The sequence below is a fragment of the Perognathus longimembris genome, chromosome 3 (genome assembly GCF_023159225.1).
Source record: "Perognathus longimembris pacificus isolate PPM17 chromosome 3, ASM2315922v1, whole genome shotgun sequence".
Taxonomy (NCBI): Eukaryota; Metazoa; Chordata; class Mammalia; order Rodentia; family Heteromyidae; genus Perognathus; species Perognathus longimembris.
Genome location: NC_063163.1, coordinates 54,552,988 through 54,571,674, shown reverse-complemented (window position 1 = coordinate 54,571,674; position 18,687 = coordinate 54,552,988). Strand labels below are relative to the sequence as shown.

The window sequence follows — 18,687 nt, the reverse complement described above, 5'->3', positions numbered from 1 at the left end:
TACTGGGGGATTTGGGGTAGCTGGTTTCTGTTACTGTCGTTTGTTTTTTAAGTTTGATTTTTTTTTATTGGGGTTAAACATATCTACCATAGTACTTAACATCTTAAGCCAAGTGCTGGTAGCTCATGTCTTTGATCCTAGCTACTCAGGAGACTGAAGTCTGAGGATTGCAGTTCAAAGCCAGCCAAGGGAGGAAAAGTCCATGAGACTCTTATCTCAAGGTAATCACCAAAAAAACAGAAGTGGATATGTGTCTCAAAGGGTAGAGCACTAGCCATGAGAGAAAAAGCTAAGGGACAGGCCCTAAGTTCAAGCCCCAGTATGGGTACTAAAACAAAACAACAAACAAAACAAAACTTATTAAGTGCACTTCTCATTAGTATTAAGCATATCATATTGACAACGTATCTCTAGCACTTTCTCATCCTGATAAAATAGTAAGTCTCAACCCATTAAACACTAGCTTCTTATCCCCAACACCCTGCAGCAACCACCATTGTACATTCAGTCTGATTGCTCAAGGCTCCTTTTGTGACTGCTACATCTGGCTTAATCATGTCTTCAGGGACCCCCTTTGTGGTAGCATATGTCAAAATATTCTAAGTATCTTTTTAAGAAAAGGCTAAAGAGGAATCACTGCTATATGGTGAACTTTGTCCTGCTGTGTTTCTGTCCTACCCTTAGTTACCAGAGAGAGGCAGAAACTGTCTCCTGCATCGCTTTAAATACTCATACCTTGCTCCCCTGCCCCTGCATGAAGAATGACCCCCACTATTAGAAACTATATTTCCATTGATGTGTTTTTCATAGCTCTTACAGCATAGGGAACAGTTTTGTTTTTACAAGTATTTCATTTTTGTGGTACTTTATTTTATATCTCTACTTAGTTTTAGTATGCTTATAGTTAATTTTTAAAATTTTAATGTCTTTTATTTACATTTAGATTTGCAGATAGGTACATTTGCAATTTACAGCTTAGACAACCTGTTGAATTAGGGGACTTGAACTGACACTAGGTGGCAGTATTGTTTTTACATTAAAAGTTGTAATTACGAAGTGTCATTAAGCAGCATTCCCCCCCCCCCCGCCCCCCCAGCGTACCCCCAGCATTTAATTTCTGTTATGGTAAATAAATAAAATCTAGGGTAAAGTGATTAGAGGATCCTCCTCCTAATTATAAGACACTATTCTTGTTATTCTTTGCTTGGATGGAAGTCAACTTTGAGAACTGTAGTGGCATGGAAAATGATAGCTCTTAGATTTAATGTCCTGACAAGACTCAGTTGTCCGCATGCCTTAGGTAGCCTCTATTTAGATGAACGGAGTCTCTTGCCAGCTAAAATGGTCAGCAAGATTTTTTATAATTTGCAACTATATTTGATACTGGCTCATTTTTCTCTTTATAGAGCTTTTTTATCCCATATATATGATTACATTTTGGGTTATTCCACGACTATAACATTTTAGAGACTTAACAATTGTTTACAGCTCACACTTCTCAAGGGTTGGGGCAATGCCTTGGAACTGCATGAGTTTTGAGAATAAAGATCAGTTCTGTGAATTAAATGCTGAAATTTACCAAACAGTGTGGGGGAGCTGTAGAAGCAGTGGAGGGGAGGGAGAAGAGGAAGAAAAGAGGTGAGGGAGAGTCAGGTTGGCCTCTTAGTTGAAATCTAACTGGAACTTGTTTCAAGAAATTGACCCACTCTTGGGCCCAGTCCACCATGGAAGCTTAGATAGGGGAGAAGAGGCAGAGGCTGTTAGGACTTCTCAACATGGTAGAGGACATGTGGGTTCTCCAAGAAGGGGCTCAGGGCCAAGGAGGAACAGTGTGCACCATATCTTGAGTGGTCACAATCTCTTTGGCTGTCTTGTCACCTGAGATGGAAAGTAGGAAGCCTTCAGGTTGAATTTTGCTTAGATTTTTCACACTCTGAGCATTCACAAAAATTGCTTGGTGAGGGAAGTATCAACAGTTAATTGTTATCATTGGAATATTTATCTAATAGCTCAAAACATCCATGCCTCCTACAGTACCAGATGTCGAGAGCTGCTGTTTACTTATTCATTACCCTTGTCAGGTTGCACTTGACTATTGAGTCTGCCAAAAACATGAAGGTGCAAACATTTAATGGGTTCTGTGATTATGCATCTGTTTCTAGCTATGCTCTGCTTTGGCAAGTCATTACCAGAACCTGGTTTACCTCTAGGTGCTTAAATGTGTTGTTATTAGGCACACAAACATTTTTCATTATTATAGTTGAATAAAACACAGAGAATAAATGAACTCTCAAGGTGAGATTTAATACTGTGCTTGGAGTTGTTGCTGGAGTAGTGGGACTGGCTTCCTTGTTTCTAGAACAATCTGGGTCATTGGAAGTTGTCATTTTGTCATTTCCAGTTTGAAGGCTTATAATGCAATCTATAGTCATTAGCAGACTTTAGCAAGTATTTTTCTCTATGCACAGTACTGGTCTAGAATGCTGTGGTAAAAATGGGTTAGAAAGGAATTAAGAAAGGATATCATAGTTTGCTGAATTACTTATAAGGCAGACGGTGACAATATCATGCTACAAATAACTGTGTTTAGGTACAAAATCCAAGTAAAGAATAAACGTAGCAGAGTATCTATGGAACAGATATTAATTGGGCATGTGTATAGTTATATTAAGCACTATTTTTGGTGCCAATACTAAGACTTGAACTCAGGGCCTTCTTCTGCTCTTGCTTACCTTTTTTCCACTCAAGGCTGGCACTCTAACAATTAGGCCACACCTCAACTTATAGTGTTTTGCTGGTTAATTGGAGATAGGTGTCTCATGCACTTTTCCAGCCCAGGCTGGCTTTGAACTGTAATCCTCAGATCTCAGCCTCCTTGCCACTACCGTCTGGCTTACATTAGGCACTGTTGTCTATGTATGGGAATCTTGAGAATTGGAATACCCATTTTGAATTCTAAAGCTATCTACTTTGTAAAAAATATGAATTCATATCTTGCTGATTATGCCTGTGACACCAGAGCAGCTAAGGGAAAACTATGAAACCTATTAGGGAAGAGAGGGAAAAATTTAGGTGGAGGAAGAACCTGCATATGCTGGAACGTGATATCACAAGTTGTCAAGAAGGTCTACTTTGGGGATGCCTAGCAGAGACAAGTCCATAGAGGCAGCATCTGTGTCGGAAGGCACGATTCAGTAATGAACTAGCAATCCTGTCAGATTAGGATAGAGGAACAGGAGGGCTGGGTGATTAATACAAGCTTTCTACATGCAAGTCTGTTGATAGAAGAATACAAACTTTGAAAAGGTGCCATTTTGTTTGCCTGAGGATTTTTATTTTTCTCCCTGAGGTACAGATGGAAAGGTAATGTGGAATCATAAAAGTGACTGTTTAAAGAGGTACACAAACAAAAAGCAAAACCCAGAAGGCGACTGTGTGCAGTGCTCTGCAAATACACTAGGCACTTGAGTTTATTTTGTTTTTAAATGCCTGTGATATACACAGCATCTGTGTGCCCATTACAATTTGACTTTCAGTTTTATTTAACTCAACTAAATTCCTTCTTGAGAAGATGTTTGTATGAAATTCTTTTTTTGTTGCTGTTGTTGTTTTTTATGTGAAACAAGAGCAAACAGCTCTGTCTCTTCAGGAGTTAGTTTTGGGGAGTGTCTTGAATACATATTGGGATAGAAAGAAATACTATCATCTCAGAATCATTCTCTTTTCCTTTTGGACCTAGGGTCCAGTGGCCAAGGGCATTTACTGCAGCTTGTGATGAGCAAAAATTATGAAAACATTACTCTTCACCAAAGGAATTTCTATACTATTAAATTGGAAACAATGAAGGAGAGAGGATAAAATAGTATGATTCATTTTTTTTGAGTAGTTTCTAGTAAGCAGGGGTCCAGGTCATTATTGGCAGACTGTTAAGATGTGATGTTTAACTTTAGTACAAGGCAGGGGTCTTGGTTGGCTTGGGAGTCACTTTGGGTAGGGATGTGGAGAGAAGCCACTGTAGAAGGAGGGGCAGAAAGAAGCTGCGACTGAGAAATGAGCAACCAGGGCTAAGTTAGAGGTTTTTTTTTTTGTTGTTGTTGTTTTAATTTTTGGTGCCGCGGCTAGTACTTGAATTCAAGGCCTTTTACTCTGCTTGACTTTTCCTGCTCAAGGCTGATATTCTTGAATCACAACTCCACTTGCAGCTATTTAGTGTTTGGTTGTAGAGAATCTGCTGGATTATTGGAGTTGCCCAGGCTGGTTTTGAATCGTGTTCCCCAGATCTCAGCCTCTTGATTAGCTAGGATGACTGGTGTGAGCTACTGGTACTCAGCTTAGTGTTCTGTTTGTTTTAAGGCCATCAGCCACTACAGAAAAACAAACCAAAATAAAAGTGGAGGATGCTATGATTTTTGTTTTGTGGAGGAAACAGATGTTAGATGATTTCTTCTACTGCAGGCAAAATGGAGCTGACCTAGCTGTTCAGAATCCTCCCATCCCCCCTCCCCAACTCTGAGTCTATAGCCATGAAAAGAACAGACACTTCTAATTTTGTTGTCTTCTATTGTAGGGAGTCTTCAAGCCTTATTTAAAACTTGGCAGACATTCAACCTTATAAGTAAATTACTCTTCTTGCTTATTCGCGGAAAGTTCTGGAAACCACTATTTTCAGAAGACAAGTTAGTCAGGCCATGGCTCATTAGATTTTTTAAAAAAAACCTCATATTCATAAAATAAGCTGGGAGAATTGGCAAAGCTGGTTGTAGATTTTGTGAAGAAGGCTTAGGATGGCCTTGTACTGTCTATTTTTAGAAATGTGTTGTATTGAGGAGATGGTGTGGGGCACTTCATTAAAAGTTAGCTTGGAGAATCATGAGTGTGATTTATTCCCTTAGTTTTCTAATGTTATCACAGAAGGTCCCTTTGGAGATGAATGCAAATAAGATGCTTAATTATTTACTAACTGTCTTTCCAGTGAAATTGTTAGGAATGGACTGTTTTTTTTTTTAATTAAGCTGGAGGCTTTATTATGTTGATGCTGAAAAATAAGTTATTTACTCATTAATTAAATGAATATCAGATATTTACTTTGTCCAAGGTCGTGAGCGAGTTACCCAGGAGAAAAATGGAATTATTTGTACATATTCTTTCACTTAAATAACATTTTCTCTTCTATCCTCATAGCTCCCCTTCCCTCCCCTCCCCTTCTTTCATTTCCATTTCCTCTCCTCTTTTTGCGTCAGTTCTGGAGCTTGAACTCAGGGTCTTGTACTCTTTCTTTGCTTTTTTGCTCAAAGCTGGCTCTTAACACTTGAGTCATATCTCTACTTCCTACAACTAGCTTTCTTAGAAAAGTCTTTAGACCTTCATCTTTACTTAGTGTATTCCATGTGAAACAGGAAATAGAATACTGACACTAGGGTGAGGGGTAACCAGCAATAATGAAATATTCATTCTGTTTTTGAGGCCCCTTCCCTAAGCTAGAAGTACCTGCTTTATTAGAAATGTGGGGGGAGCTAGAGCTCTGTCACTAGTGGCAGGCAGGAGGCATTTTTCCTTCATGAGTATGGGAGAGGATGGCCCTGTGATCCAGCCATGGGCACTTAGCTGTTGTATAGAGTTTTCAATCTGGAGCCATAGACCCAAAGACTTGAATGCTGTAGAAAGTGATGCCAGTATCTTAAAACAATGGCCAAATTAATAGTCAGGGCATATAGCTGTACAGAGAGAGTGGGGCCTGTTGTATAATGTCCGGCTGGGGCAGCCTCTCCAGGCCACAATTCTCTGTCAACTCTGCTCTGTTCTGTACCAGGTTCGGGATCTATGTTGAGTTCACCAAGAAGACCCATTCTTGTGAAAGGACCTGGTTGATGGAATCACCTGTTGAATTGCTGCATGAATCCATTCAAAGTTATCTCCATGAAAACACAGGCCAGGGAAATTTCAGTGTCTTTGGCATCAGAGGTTTATGATGTTTGAGCTGAGTCTTGAAACGTTAGAGTTTGCTTGACTCTTATGGCTGCAGGCTGAACACTGTGGGTTTTAGTGAACATTATTCACAGATGAAGGAAAACAGGATTAACTACTCCAAGCTTAGCTTGTGTTTGGAAGGATGGAGTGAGGGACCAGTGGGAAATCTGGAATGAGGTCAGGATTTGGAGTAGAGACAGTGTTGAAAATTGGGATCATTATAGCTGGCATTTAGTATATATCATTCACATTATTTTATTCTGTACTCCTGTTGTTCACTGTGCCCTATTGTTTTCTAGCATGAGCTTATGTAGCTCTGAGCTGGTTACTAGTGCTCTTCTCATCTTTGCTGAGAAGAAAAAGGAGGGAAATTAAGTGACTTGCCCATGCTGACAACAGGATGAATGGTGGACCTGGGCTTATATTTCAGCTCTGATGAGCTCCAAAACCCTTTATCTCTGCTGTGCAGTAGAGACTGGAGTCTCCCAAGCAGCAGATCAGCTCAGGCAGGTGTGTTAGAGGAACTCCAGGTCCTCTAGTAATCACTGACCTATTCATGACATCCTTTACCTAGTTTTATGTTGTAATAGCATTTATCCCTGACATTCTCCTGTTGGTTTATTTACTTATTGCTTCCTTCATTAGAATGTGAAACCCAAAAGGACAGAATCTCTGCCTGCATTTGTGTGTGTGTGTGTGTGTGTGTGTGTGTGTGTGTGTGTGTGTGCTAGGACTTGAAATTAGGGCTTTACACTCTTTCTTGGCTTATACTCAAGGGTGGTGCTCTACCTCTTGAGCTATGCCACTATTTTTGGCTTTTTGATGGTTAATTGGAGATAAGAGTCTCATGGACTTTACTGCCTAGGCTGGCTTTAAACCATGGTCTTCAGATCTTAGCCTCCTAAGGATTATAGGTGTGAGTCTTCAGTGCCCAGCTCTGTGAAGTTTTTATTGTGCTCTTAGATTAATGTCTGGCACATAGTATTTCCCAAAATATATTGTAGAAAAAAAAACAATGTGAATAGCTGTCATATGTTTGCCATATGTCTAGTTCTTTGCATGTATTACCTCCCTTGACCCCAGGACTGTTGATAGGTCATTAGGAAACAAGGTAACAGGGCTAAGGCTAGGTTAGAGAACTTGCTCAAGGTCACATGTTGCAAAAGTAAATAGAGCTGGGGTTTTGTCTCCAGAAGTGAATCCTTAAACACAATGTTTTACTGCTTTTGTGAGTGAGTGAATGAAGCTAGATTTATATGCACTATAAAGTGTACTTAGCAATACATATCAAAGTAAATAGTTTGTAAAATAAGACCTATAATGATCTAATATTGTTTTTCTTTTTGGGAAAGGAGAAGACACGTATCTGGAAAAGCATATATAAAAGCATACATGCACACACACACATACATACATATATTTTAAAATGTTGACTCAGATTCCTACAAAGTATATTACAATAGCATCACTTATAATCTTCTGGTCTATAAATGAGTACTGGATCATAAACGCTAGTAAATCTGTCTCCTATATGTTCCAAACAGTATATTATACATCTCTTTTATCTTTATAAGATATACATTCCTGTTATGGAAGAAATTATAGCAATAAACATGTTAATTTTCCTCATGATTTATTTATTGACTTAAAAAATCAGTTCAGTGCTTAAGAGCTATGGAATAGTTGGGATTTGGAATTGCAGTTGAGTTGGAATCAGTTGAAATGGAATTCAGTTGTTTAGAATCTTTGCCTAGTCCTTAACAAAATGTATTGGCTCTTGCTTTCTCATTTAACACTTGGTCTGAGTTACAAGGCCACATAGTCATCGTGATTTTCTAGGCTTAAATTTAGGCAAGGGCAGGTGACAAGTGCTGGGAAAGTCTACTGACAAAAGCAGGTAAGCGGATTGGGCCATTAAATTCTCTTCAAACAGAGGCAGGAAAAATCTGCCAAATAATTACTTAAAATATTTTAAGTATTCACTTCTTTTACTCCATATTTAAATGTTAACTTTTCAGTCATGCAATTAATATTTCTAGTTATATTTTCCCCTAGTTTCTCCTGTATATCAACAATCATGGAAGAAGTGATATTGATCAAATTGCATTGTACTCATAAACTGACATGTTGAAATTCAAGTGGATTGAAACCCCTTTGTCCAGCCATTTAAAAAATAGCAATTTGCAAAATGTTCTGGGATTACTCAGCTGTGACATTGGAATCGAACCCCTTTTTTCCAAATTGAAAATGATCAATATGCGTAAGAACCTGCTAATAAATTAGATGGTTGTTTTTTACATTTGTTTGCCTCCAGTAATTACTAGCTACTTTCTGTATGCACATGTACCTTGGTAACAAATACATTCAAAGGAAGTGCTGACGCTGTCATTGTGGGAATTTGGGCTTTCTATTTTCAAAGTGAGTAAGATACCAGCAAATGCTGATGGTGCAAATAAAAGTAGACTGATTCAAAGCAGCATAGGATGGACATTCCTCTGTATTTTCCTTTTTCTGTCACTTTCTCACATTTCAGCATGTGTTGTTAGTTCCTTTACACTTGCTAATGTGGCATTATCTCATTGTGGGCAGAGTTTTGCATTGCCTTTTAGATTTGAAATAGTGCCTTGGCATGGGAATTAGATGTCATTTGGGTGGCAGCTGCATGAAGTGCCTTCACAGGCTTTTATTCCAAGCAGTTTTGGTGGTGTTGCTACATCTTCTTACTTTCTCCATAAGTATTAATTTGTTTTGTTTTTTGTTTTTTTGCCAGTCCTGGGGACTGAACTCAGGGCCTGAGCACTGTCCCTGGCTTTTTTTTTGCTCAAGGCTAGCACTCTGCCACTTGAGCCACAGTGCCCCTTCTGGCTTTTTCTATATATGTGGTGCCGGGGAATTGAACCCAGGGCGAGCACTCTACCACTAGGCTATGTTCCCAGCCCCTATAAGTATTAATTTGAAAACTCTTTCTAATGGTCTACCCAGTGACTTTTTTTTTTTTTTTTCTATCAAGGTTGGTATTCAACTACTTGAGCCACAACTCTATTTCTGGCGTTTTGCTGAGATATGAGTCTCAAAGACTTTTCTGTCCTGGCTGGCTTTGAACCATAATCCTCAGATCTCAGCCTCTAAGTAGCTAGGGTTATAGGCATGATCCACAGACATGAGCCACAGAAGCCCGGTAGTTTTATTGTTTTTAAGCCTGTCTTCTAGTCTCTGCCCAGAAAGCTCTCACAGCCATGAAAGGCAGCCAGTTAACACTTGAGTTAGAATCTGTTAGTCTTGTTGTACATACCAGATACAGAGGCCTGCAGTACTTGTTCACAAGTAAATTTTAGAGGTGTCTTATTTTCCTTCAATTCTTTAGAATGTTTAAGTATATTTTAATGATGGTAAGGAATTTTAAAATCAGACAGCCCATCACTCTGTCATCTGGACACCAGTATTTCCATTTTCTAGTTCCTTCAGTCCCTCTTCACTTATAATTTGTCCTGTTGTTGGAATCTTTTGTTTTCTCATTTAACATAAAGACACTTTTATTGTTATAAAGTTTTCATTGTAATTTTAATTGCTGCTTTGTAACTCATTTGTACTTATTTTTATGTAAAACTTTTAGAAGTATTTGTTATATTTCTTTTTTGTCTAGTTCACATTAGCATTCACCCGTAATTATTTCAGTTTTATGCAAATAGTAATGTCATTAGTATCTTTACAAATGACTCTTTGCCCTTATATAATCCTTCATGAATATATATGGGAGTATAGATGTATATTGCAATTTTTAAAAGACAATGAAAATTATTGTGTATGATTCAGAAGCAACAGTAGGAAGGCCTGAATTATTTATATCCTTTAATCTTGGGTAACTGCTAATTCAGCCTGTAGGCTTGTTTTCTTTTCTAACATGTCGCACTGTTTGTCTGATTTAACCTTTGGCTTCTGTTTTTACATTTTATATTTGCACATGGAAGTTGAAATAAATACTACAGAAGAAGACATGAGGTTTATTTGATAGTTAATGCAGAGGTTTCTCTTAAAAACCATTCTCCTCTTAAATAATAAATATATATGAATTTGAAGACCAGTGTAGAATCCATATCAGCATTCTAACATTTCAAATATTTAGACATTTGTTCTTAAATTCTTTTGTGTGTAATGACAGTAATCAGGAATGTAGTTTTATAGCTAGCATAAAATACAGAATATAATAAAGTTTATAGTAGGAGTGGGTTCACATATATCAGACTTGAAATTCTGAGTTTTGGCTTTTGTAATCAGTTGAAATATAGCAAGAAATGCTTTATTTCAAAGTGAACACTCTTCAAAGCATTAGTCTATCAATATATATTTATGTAGCAGTAATTATGCTGCATTTATACTTAAAAACACTTGAATTTCATGATTACACCTATTACTGCATGAATCATTAAGGATCATATTTCTAGTGTTTGGACTTTGTGTGTTGTTTTTATGGCAAAGCACTTTTGAAGATATTCTTAGAGCCCTGTACCTGTGGCCTCCTACTATAATTGTAGTTAAGAAGTTGACATCTGAGGATCACAATTGAAGCCAGACCAAGCAGGGAAGTCCATGGGACTTTGTTGTTGTTGTTCCTGGGGCTTGAACTCAAGGCCTGGGTGCTGTCCTAAAACATTTTTGCTCAAGGCTAGTGCTCTATCACTTTGAGCCACAGTACCACTAAGCCCTTGTACACACACACACACACACACACACACACAGCCCTTGTACACACACACACACACACACACACACACACACACACACACACACACACACACACACTCTTAGGTATTCACTGTGTAGCCCAGGATGGCATCTTACTCCTGATCCTCCTGCCCTCCACCTGCCCTCCCCAGTACTGTGATTGCAGAGGTGTGTACCATATAAGTTTAGATATTTTTTGCATGAGATAGATTGGATAAACTGTCTTCTTGTTTAGCCAAAGTGTTTTATCTAACAAGTTCATATATATATATAATATATATATATATTATACAGGATTGTGTCTGGTTTTGAGCTTATGAGTTCTTCTTGACTTTGCCCTTCCAGTTATCTTAAAAAAAAATCTGTAACTTTCCTTTTAGTTCCTGGTATCACTGAAGACTCTACTTGTACGGCTTGGGTTTGTAGGAGCTGCCTTGGGTTTGTAGGAAAAAGGCTATATGGATTTAGCTGAGGTACTTCACATGTAGTAGCTTCTGAAGCAGATGAGAAAGACAGAGATAGAGAGGCAGGGAGAGGAGAAAAAACAGTATGTAGAATAACATGTCAGGTTTCTACATGGAGTTGGGGTTTTTATTTTATTATATTTTATGTGTGACTTTTTTATCATTTTGTTTTGGGAGAAGCTAGTTGTATTTTTATTATCTCTTTGATCTTCTGTTTTCAGGAACTTCCCAGAGTCCTCCTTCTCCACCAGCTGATAAAGCAGGAGGGTGCTTGGACCATCCTCCCACTGTTACCACAGTGCGTGCCTTTTACTCAAAATGTGTATAGAACTCACATAGCTACCTCAACACTTTGGTGCTCCGCAATTTTCTTATTAAGATGGTGTATTTTTCCTCAGTCAGAAAGCAAATTTAAATTTCACTTATGATTATTATACTTACAGATTTTTTGAGATTGGTTCTTAATTATGCGTTACATTTATTTTCAGTTGTGTTTCTCTCTTTTTTCTTCCTTCCTTCCTCCCTTCCCTTCTCCTTCCTTCCTCTCTCCCTTCCTCTCTTCCCCCTCCCTCCCTCCCTCTCTCCCTTCCTCCCTCCCTCCCTCCCTGCCTCCCTTTCTTCCTTCCTTCCTTCCTTCCTTTCTTCTTTCTATCTTTGTTGGTCATGGGGCTTGAATTTAGAGCTTGGGTGCCATCCCTAAGCTTTTTTTGCTCAAAGCTAGTACTCTACCATTTGAGCCACAACACCACTTCCTGTTTTCTGGTGGTTCATTGGAGAATAGAGTCTCATGGACTTTTTCTGTCCAGGATGGCTTTGAATGCAGTCCTTAGATCTCAGCCTCCTGTGTAGCTAGGATTACAGGTATGAGCCACCAGTGCTGCCTGTGTTTCTTCCTTAAAACTGAAAAACTTCAAGTTGTTCTTTGAGATTATGACTTCTAAATAGGTGGTGTTATAGAAGGAATGATGTAAAGAGCTCTAGCTGTTTAGTGGACCACTAATATCTGGCTTTCCTATAGGTTTAAATGCAATATACTGAAGAAAAAAAATATAAAGAACAGTCAAACTGTTTTGTCCTTGTATTTGCATTTCATGTTTCCTATTTGTCAGTGTTAAATCTTATTATAAGCTGGTTTTATACAAATAATTATTGTAGCTTCTGTTTTTCAGTTTTTCTGTAACATATAGCAGAAATTCATCATGGATTTTCTTCTGTGAAGAAGATACAAGGATCCAAATTCCAAAGCTCTTAAAAATACTCCGAAAATATGACTGGTCTAAGGTGAGTACAACTTTAACATCAATATTTATACTTTAGAGACAATACTACAAAGAAAATCTAATTTTGATCAAGAGGTGTTTGAATCTAATAAGAGCACTTAATTTAAAATTAAAATGAATGGCTAGGTAAGTTAGCAGCTGGAAGCTAGCCCAAGTAGGAAAGTCCATGAGATTCTTATCTACAATTAACTACATAGCAAGGCTGAAGTATAATTATGGCTCACATGGTAGAGCATGAGCCTTGAACAAGAAAGCTCAAAGACCATGCCCAGGCCCTGAGTTAAAGTCCCTGGACCATCACATACACATAAAAATTGAAATGATTGAAATAAATGTTGGTTATCTGGAAGTTAAGCTGTAAAATTTTCTTTGAGGGTTATAGCTTCCAAAGGCATGTGCCATATAATAAGCCATTTTAAGTGAAAAAACTGTGCTTATATATGTATTAGGGAGTTCAGAGAGCTAACAAACTATACCCATAGCTCAGAAATGGTTTTCTCTAGAAATAAATATAGATTGGTTATTTTTCATCATCAGTAAGTACCTGTATTATTTTGCATAGAAAAATTTTTTTGAGTACTGATGGCTTGTTGGACATTGTAGATGGCAGGGGCTAGAATGAAACAGTCAGGATCCTGACAATGTGGCTGGCATTGAAGAGTGGGGGGCGGTGGACTAAAGAGAATCAACTATAGTTATCGCTATAACTTCTTCTTTAATAAGGGATGAAGTTCTCTTAGATGCTTGTAACAGATCTATGGAATCTACTCTGGGAAGGAGAGGCTATGATGCTTAATCTGAGTCCTACTAGATGAGCAGGAGTTAGCCTAGCAGGTGTGTGTGTGTGCGGGTGGGGGGGGGTGATGGAGGTTTATGTTATATTATATGAGGAGGAATGGAAGGGAGAAGGGAGGAGCTTTGCTCTAGAGAGACTTGGTGAAATTCACCACTACTTTCATTACCTTCAAGTCTACTTTATGCAGGTTATTGGTTTCTGCATCTCTATTCTTGAGCAGAATGTGTATTGCTTCAGAAGTGGTCAATAAATATGTAAATGACTGAAAAGCCTAAAATGTCAGCTTTTTGCTTAGGCTGTGTTCAAAGGCTCGGTGCAGTGGGTGGGCTATATAGGAGATTTAAGTCAAAAGGAAATCAGCCCATTTCAATCTGTTAAAGAAGCCCCGGCTATAAGTTGATGATTAATATATTTCTGCTTACTTATATGATTCCTCATCATTTATGGGATTCCTGATCACTTATGAGATCCTTTAAGAAGAGCTGGGCCCTCTTTGATACCACTAGAAACTTGCCCCATCTGGACACCAATTCCAGACATGCAGGGTCTGAGAACTATAAGGCAAACTCCTAGCACCTGCTTGGTTTGTTGATGTAGCTGAAAAAGTTGGGCAACAGTGGTTATAAGATTGGTTTCTCCAATACTGGGTTCTCTGTTACTGTAATAAAAACCACTGGTTTTGATCATCTTTAAATGCTGGAAGGATCCATTATGATTTCTCTTTATGCTTTTGGTTTCTGAGAAGCTGAAGATATAATTGGATGAGAAGGTCATTAGGTGAAGAAAAATAATGTCTTCAAAGAAGAGAATTATGAGTTTCTCTCATCCAATCTTTTCAGATGATGTCAACCAGTATCTGTGTACTTTGTTGCTGAACTTTATGTAAATCATTTGTTAGGCTTTTATGTTAGCTTTTGACTAGAGAAAAACTCCCAGATCTTTTGTATGGTGTAGGAGTTTCAACCTTCCTCTAGTGTTCCTTTCACCTGGAGATTATTCTCCTATTATCCCTGGCTCTTCTTCTGTACAGGGGATTGGTGACTCACTGTGCTATTTAATGAAAATTGGAATGATACATGTAAAGGTTCAAAGTAAGTTCATGAAAAGCAAGTTCAAAATAGAGGTAAAGTGAGACATTTCCCCACTTTTCTAAATTCTCCCATGGGGAAAAGGATGCTTCATGTCTTTTTAAACTAGTGGGAAGGAATAAAGATTCCATAATGTTGAAGTGAGCTCAGGCTACTGTGTATTTTGTCCCTGCATCATTTGAAATTTTAGGAAAAATGCAGAAAGCAAACCTGGCTTTGGTATTGACACACATAAAACAATATTTATATAATATAATAATATTTAAAACAATAATTATATAATGTGCTGGAATATCCAGAATTTTGTTTGACTTTGATATTTTTTATTAGCTAAGGTTAAATTTAAGTAGTTAAATATTTTAAATGTATGAATTTAATCTGTATTAAAGAAATTGATGTTAAATTTAAGAAATTTAAGTATTTCATTTTGTTTCACAGTTTTCATGGTTTTTGTTTGTTAGTTTATGTTTTTGGTTTCAGGGCTTGAACTCAGGGCCTTTTGCTCTCATCCAGTTTTGCTTTCTTGCTGATTATTTCTGAGGTGGGGTTTCTCAGACTTTTCTGCCAGGGCCAAGCTACTATCCTCTAAGTCTCAGACTCTTGAATAGCAGGGATTACAGGAATGAGCCATAGGTGCCTAGCTCTGTAGTATGCTTTTAATATGTTTATTTTTAGAGAAGTGTGTTGACTGATTTTTTTTTTGTTTATAATATTGGGTTTTGAGTTCAGTTTCTTGCCTGCTAGGCAAATATATTGCCACATGAGTCACACCCTTAGCTAATTTTTTTAATGTTAGTTATTTTTCAGATAGGGTCTCATATTTTTTGCCTGGGACTGGCCTTTGACCCTGGTCCTGCCACCAGTGTCTCCTGCATAGCTGGGATTACAGTGTGCCTACATACTGCTGCACCAGGTTTTTTTTTTTTGTCTTCTTCTTCTTCTTCTTCTTCTTCTTCTTCTTCTTCTTCTTCTTCTTCTTCTTCTTCTTCTTCTTCTTCTTCTTCTTCTGTGTTGGGTGGCTCTTTCCATAGATTCTACATTAATTTCCTTCTTACAACAATAAATAGCCCTCCACAAAAACATTGAAAAACAATCTTAGGTGCTACAGTAGCTGAACACTGCAATTAGGAGATAAAATATAACATGTTTTCCATAACATTATGTCTGGAACAAGAAGTTTTAATGGTGAAAGATTAGTAAGAAGATCCCAAAATACACTGGGGTCTTTATTCTCTTTGTATAAGTTATTTTGTCTGGGTCGGTGCCCTCCCACTGGTATGGTAAACTGAGTGTTTTTCATGGTGGTTAAGGTTTAATAATTTGATAAAGTGCTATAGGATTGATTTTTTTTTAAGCAGTCGAAATTTCCATCTCAAGCAAAGGTCCTTTGCTTTTGCTCATCACTGGACATTCCTCTGTCTGGTAATGGCTGCCTATAGGCAGAGTATTAAGAATAAAGTCATTATGTGCACTTTGAGTCTGCACGTAAAGTTATGTCAACAGCTGTCACACATGTCCATTGTGCCCTGTTGCTGAATTGACCAAAACTATGACCCTGGGAAGAATTTGAGATTCAACCACTAGCCCAATAAGGATCTATTGATTTCAGTACTGTGCTTTTCCTTATTGTATATCCTAAAGAAGAAGTGAGTGAAGTGGCATTGTTTGGATAAGAAGGAAAGTATACAAAACCTTTAGAACTTAGGGTACTTGATTATTTTGTGGTGTGTGTAGTGTGTGTGTGTATGTATGTGTGTATGTATGTATGTGTGTATGTATGTATGTGTGTATGTGTGTGTATACTGGGGCTTACACTCAGGATATGAAAGCTGTCTTTTTTTGCTCAAGGCTGGCACTCTTACCACTTGAGCCATAGCTTATGTGTGTTTTTTTTGTTTTGTTTTGTTTTTTGCTGGTTATTTGGAGATTGGTCTGTAATGGACTTTCTTGCCCAGAATGGCTTTGAACTCAAATCTCAGTCTCCTAAGAAGTTAGTAGTATAGGCATAAGTACTGGCACTGGCTCAGGGTACTTGATTTAAATTGCATGTTTCAGTTCCTTTAGTTTCAGGGACTTGGTCTACTTATTTAACAGAACTATCAAGGGCTGGAGGTTTGAATCAAGTGACAGAGTGCCACTGTGAGAAAGCAGAAAGCTATGGTGTATCTAGTGGGACAACTAAAGTGAATAAAATAGTCCTTATCTGTGTTGTTGAGGTTTTTAGGAACTGGGTTTTCCAGTTCTGGAATCTTAGCCCTCTATGTCCTGTCTGCCTTTGTGGTTTTCTGACAGCTTTGATCATTTGCTTTCTGTATTTTTTCAGCATTTGCATCTGGATTTTTTAATGTAGGTCTGATCCAGGCTTTTCTGGTATGGTCAGAAGTAGAGACTTAGAATAAAGTCTATATTCTTGTCCTCTAGCATAGGAAAGCTGAGGTGTCTGCCTCCTCCCTGTCTCTTTCATAGTGTGTGTGCTGACTACTCTATACTTATTTGGTAAATGCAGAGCTTTGTCCCACCTTGGAGACTTTGCATTAACTATCTCTTTTTCTTCTTTAGATTTTTTTTTTCTAGTCCTGGGCCACGAACTCAGGGCCTGAGCACTGTCCCTGGCTTATTTTTGCTCAAGGCTGGCACTCTGCCACTTGAGCCACAGCACTACTTCTGGTCATTTTCCATATATGTGGTGCTGAGGAATCAAACCCAGGGTTTCATGTATACGAGGCAAGCACTCTTGCCACTAGGCCATATTCCCAGCCCCTCTTCTTTAGATTTTTGGCACAATTGTCTCTTTGCTGTTTCTTCATCCTCATTCATTTTTCATATCACAAGAGTTTTCCCTCTCTCTCCAGGGTAACCCATAGTCAGTTATTGCATGGACTTGCTCAGTCTCTACCCCACCAGCCTACTCTAGAGTAAGCTGTGGAACTGGGAATATGGCCTAGTGGCAAGAGCACTTGCCTCCTACACATGAAGCTCTCGGTTCGATTCCCTGGCACCACATATATGGAAAATGGCCAGAAGGGGCGCTGTGGCTCAGGTGGCAGAGTGCTAGCCTTGAGCCGAAAGAAGCCAGGGACAGTGCTCAGGCCCTGAGTCCAAGGCCCAGGACTGGCAAAAAAAAAAAAAAAATAGAGTAAGCTGTGTTCCTGCCTGCTGCAGTAGATTATGAGTAAATTGAGAAGATTGAGTGAATGAATGAATAAATAAATGAATAAAAGGGAATTTTGCAAATCTTTTTTTTAAAAATCCACAGTGGACCATAAAGGCCCACTAGTTTCTTTGCTTTAATAGCATTTTCTTCTTTTTTATTTTGTCTAGTGCTGGTACTAGAGCTTGAACTCAGGGCCTAACACTCTTGTTTGGCTTTTTCACTCAAGGCTGGTGCTCTATGACTTGAGCCACACTTTTACTTTCTAATGGAAGTGGAACATTTCCATATGGAATATTCTATAGAGAAACAGTCTTATACAATGACTTGCATTTTGTTCACCCCAGTGATTTGATCCTGAGTTTCTCACATATGAAAATTGATATGTTTATTTCCATAACAATATTAATTATATTTTTGTTCAAACTTTGTAGACATATACAGTCTGTGCTAATGATCACTCAAGATATTTAATTAACTAATGATGTAACTTGGTTTTTGATCTTACATAAAATAGATTTTTAATGACTTTTTTGTTTTTATTCAACAGGAATGGTTTTTAGGAAAAGCATTATACGATGAAGAATCGACCATAATCCACCATTATGCCTTTTCTGAAAATCCTACCGTTTTTAAATATCCAGACTTTGCTGCTGGCTGGGCCCTTAGTCTTCCACTTGTAAATAAGTAAGCATTTATTGTAAGGCTACCTCCCCCCCTTCGAAGTGGGGTTGGGGAATGTGGATCAACTTTTATTTCACTGAGTTCTGTTCCTGACAAGTCTCGGCATCACAAATGTGTTTTTGTAGCCAGAGAGAGTGTGTGGTAGAGAGGCACAAAAGAACAAGGAGCCAAACTCCCCTACCCAAGGGCTCTGGCTTCAGCTCTGTCACTTAGGAGTCCCCACAAGCAGGTCACCTCACCTCTCTCTATGTCTTCTTAGTCACTTGGAAAATTATGTACCTAATAAGTTGTATGACTAAAGGAGAGTACAATAGAGCCCCAAGACCTGAGCATACAGAAGCTGGACTGCTGCTGGGATGGCTTTGATTGCTGGTGAGAAGATGAACCAGTAAAATGTGGGAGTTAGAGTGGATAGTTACTTGTGTGCCTGAGTGTGCATGCATGAACACAAGTCAGGCAGCAGAGTGGCTTGTGAAAAGGTACTATGGGTGGTCATGCCCATGTTTGTGGGCACAGTTTTAGGGATGTTTCCTGA

General features: G+C 38.3%; 1 protein-coding gene across 3 annotated transcripts in view; it reads left to right on the top strand.

Annotated features, from left to right (window-relative positions):
* The window catches only part of B3glct (beta 3-glucosyltransferase), a 106,211-nt gene that overhangs the window by 34,313 nt on the left and 53,211 nt on the right, over positions 1–18,687 (top strand). For all 3 annotated transcript variants that reach the window (XM_048341553.1, XM_048341554.1, XM_048341555.1), the window contains exons 5-7: positions 11,375–11,451; positions 12,323–12,434; positions 18,019–18,155. In XM_048341553.1, coding sequence (XP_048197510.1) covers positions 11,375–11,451; positions 12,323–12,434; positions 18,019–18,155 — 326 coding nt within the window. The remainder of the gene's footprint in view (positions 1–11,374; positions 11,452–12,322; positions 12,435–18,018; positions 18,156–18,687) is intronic.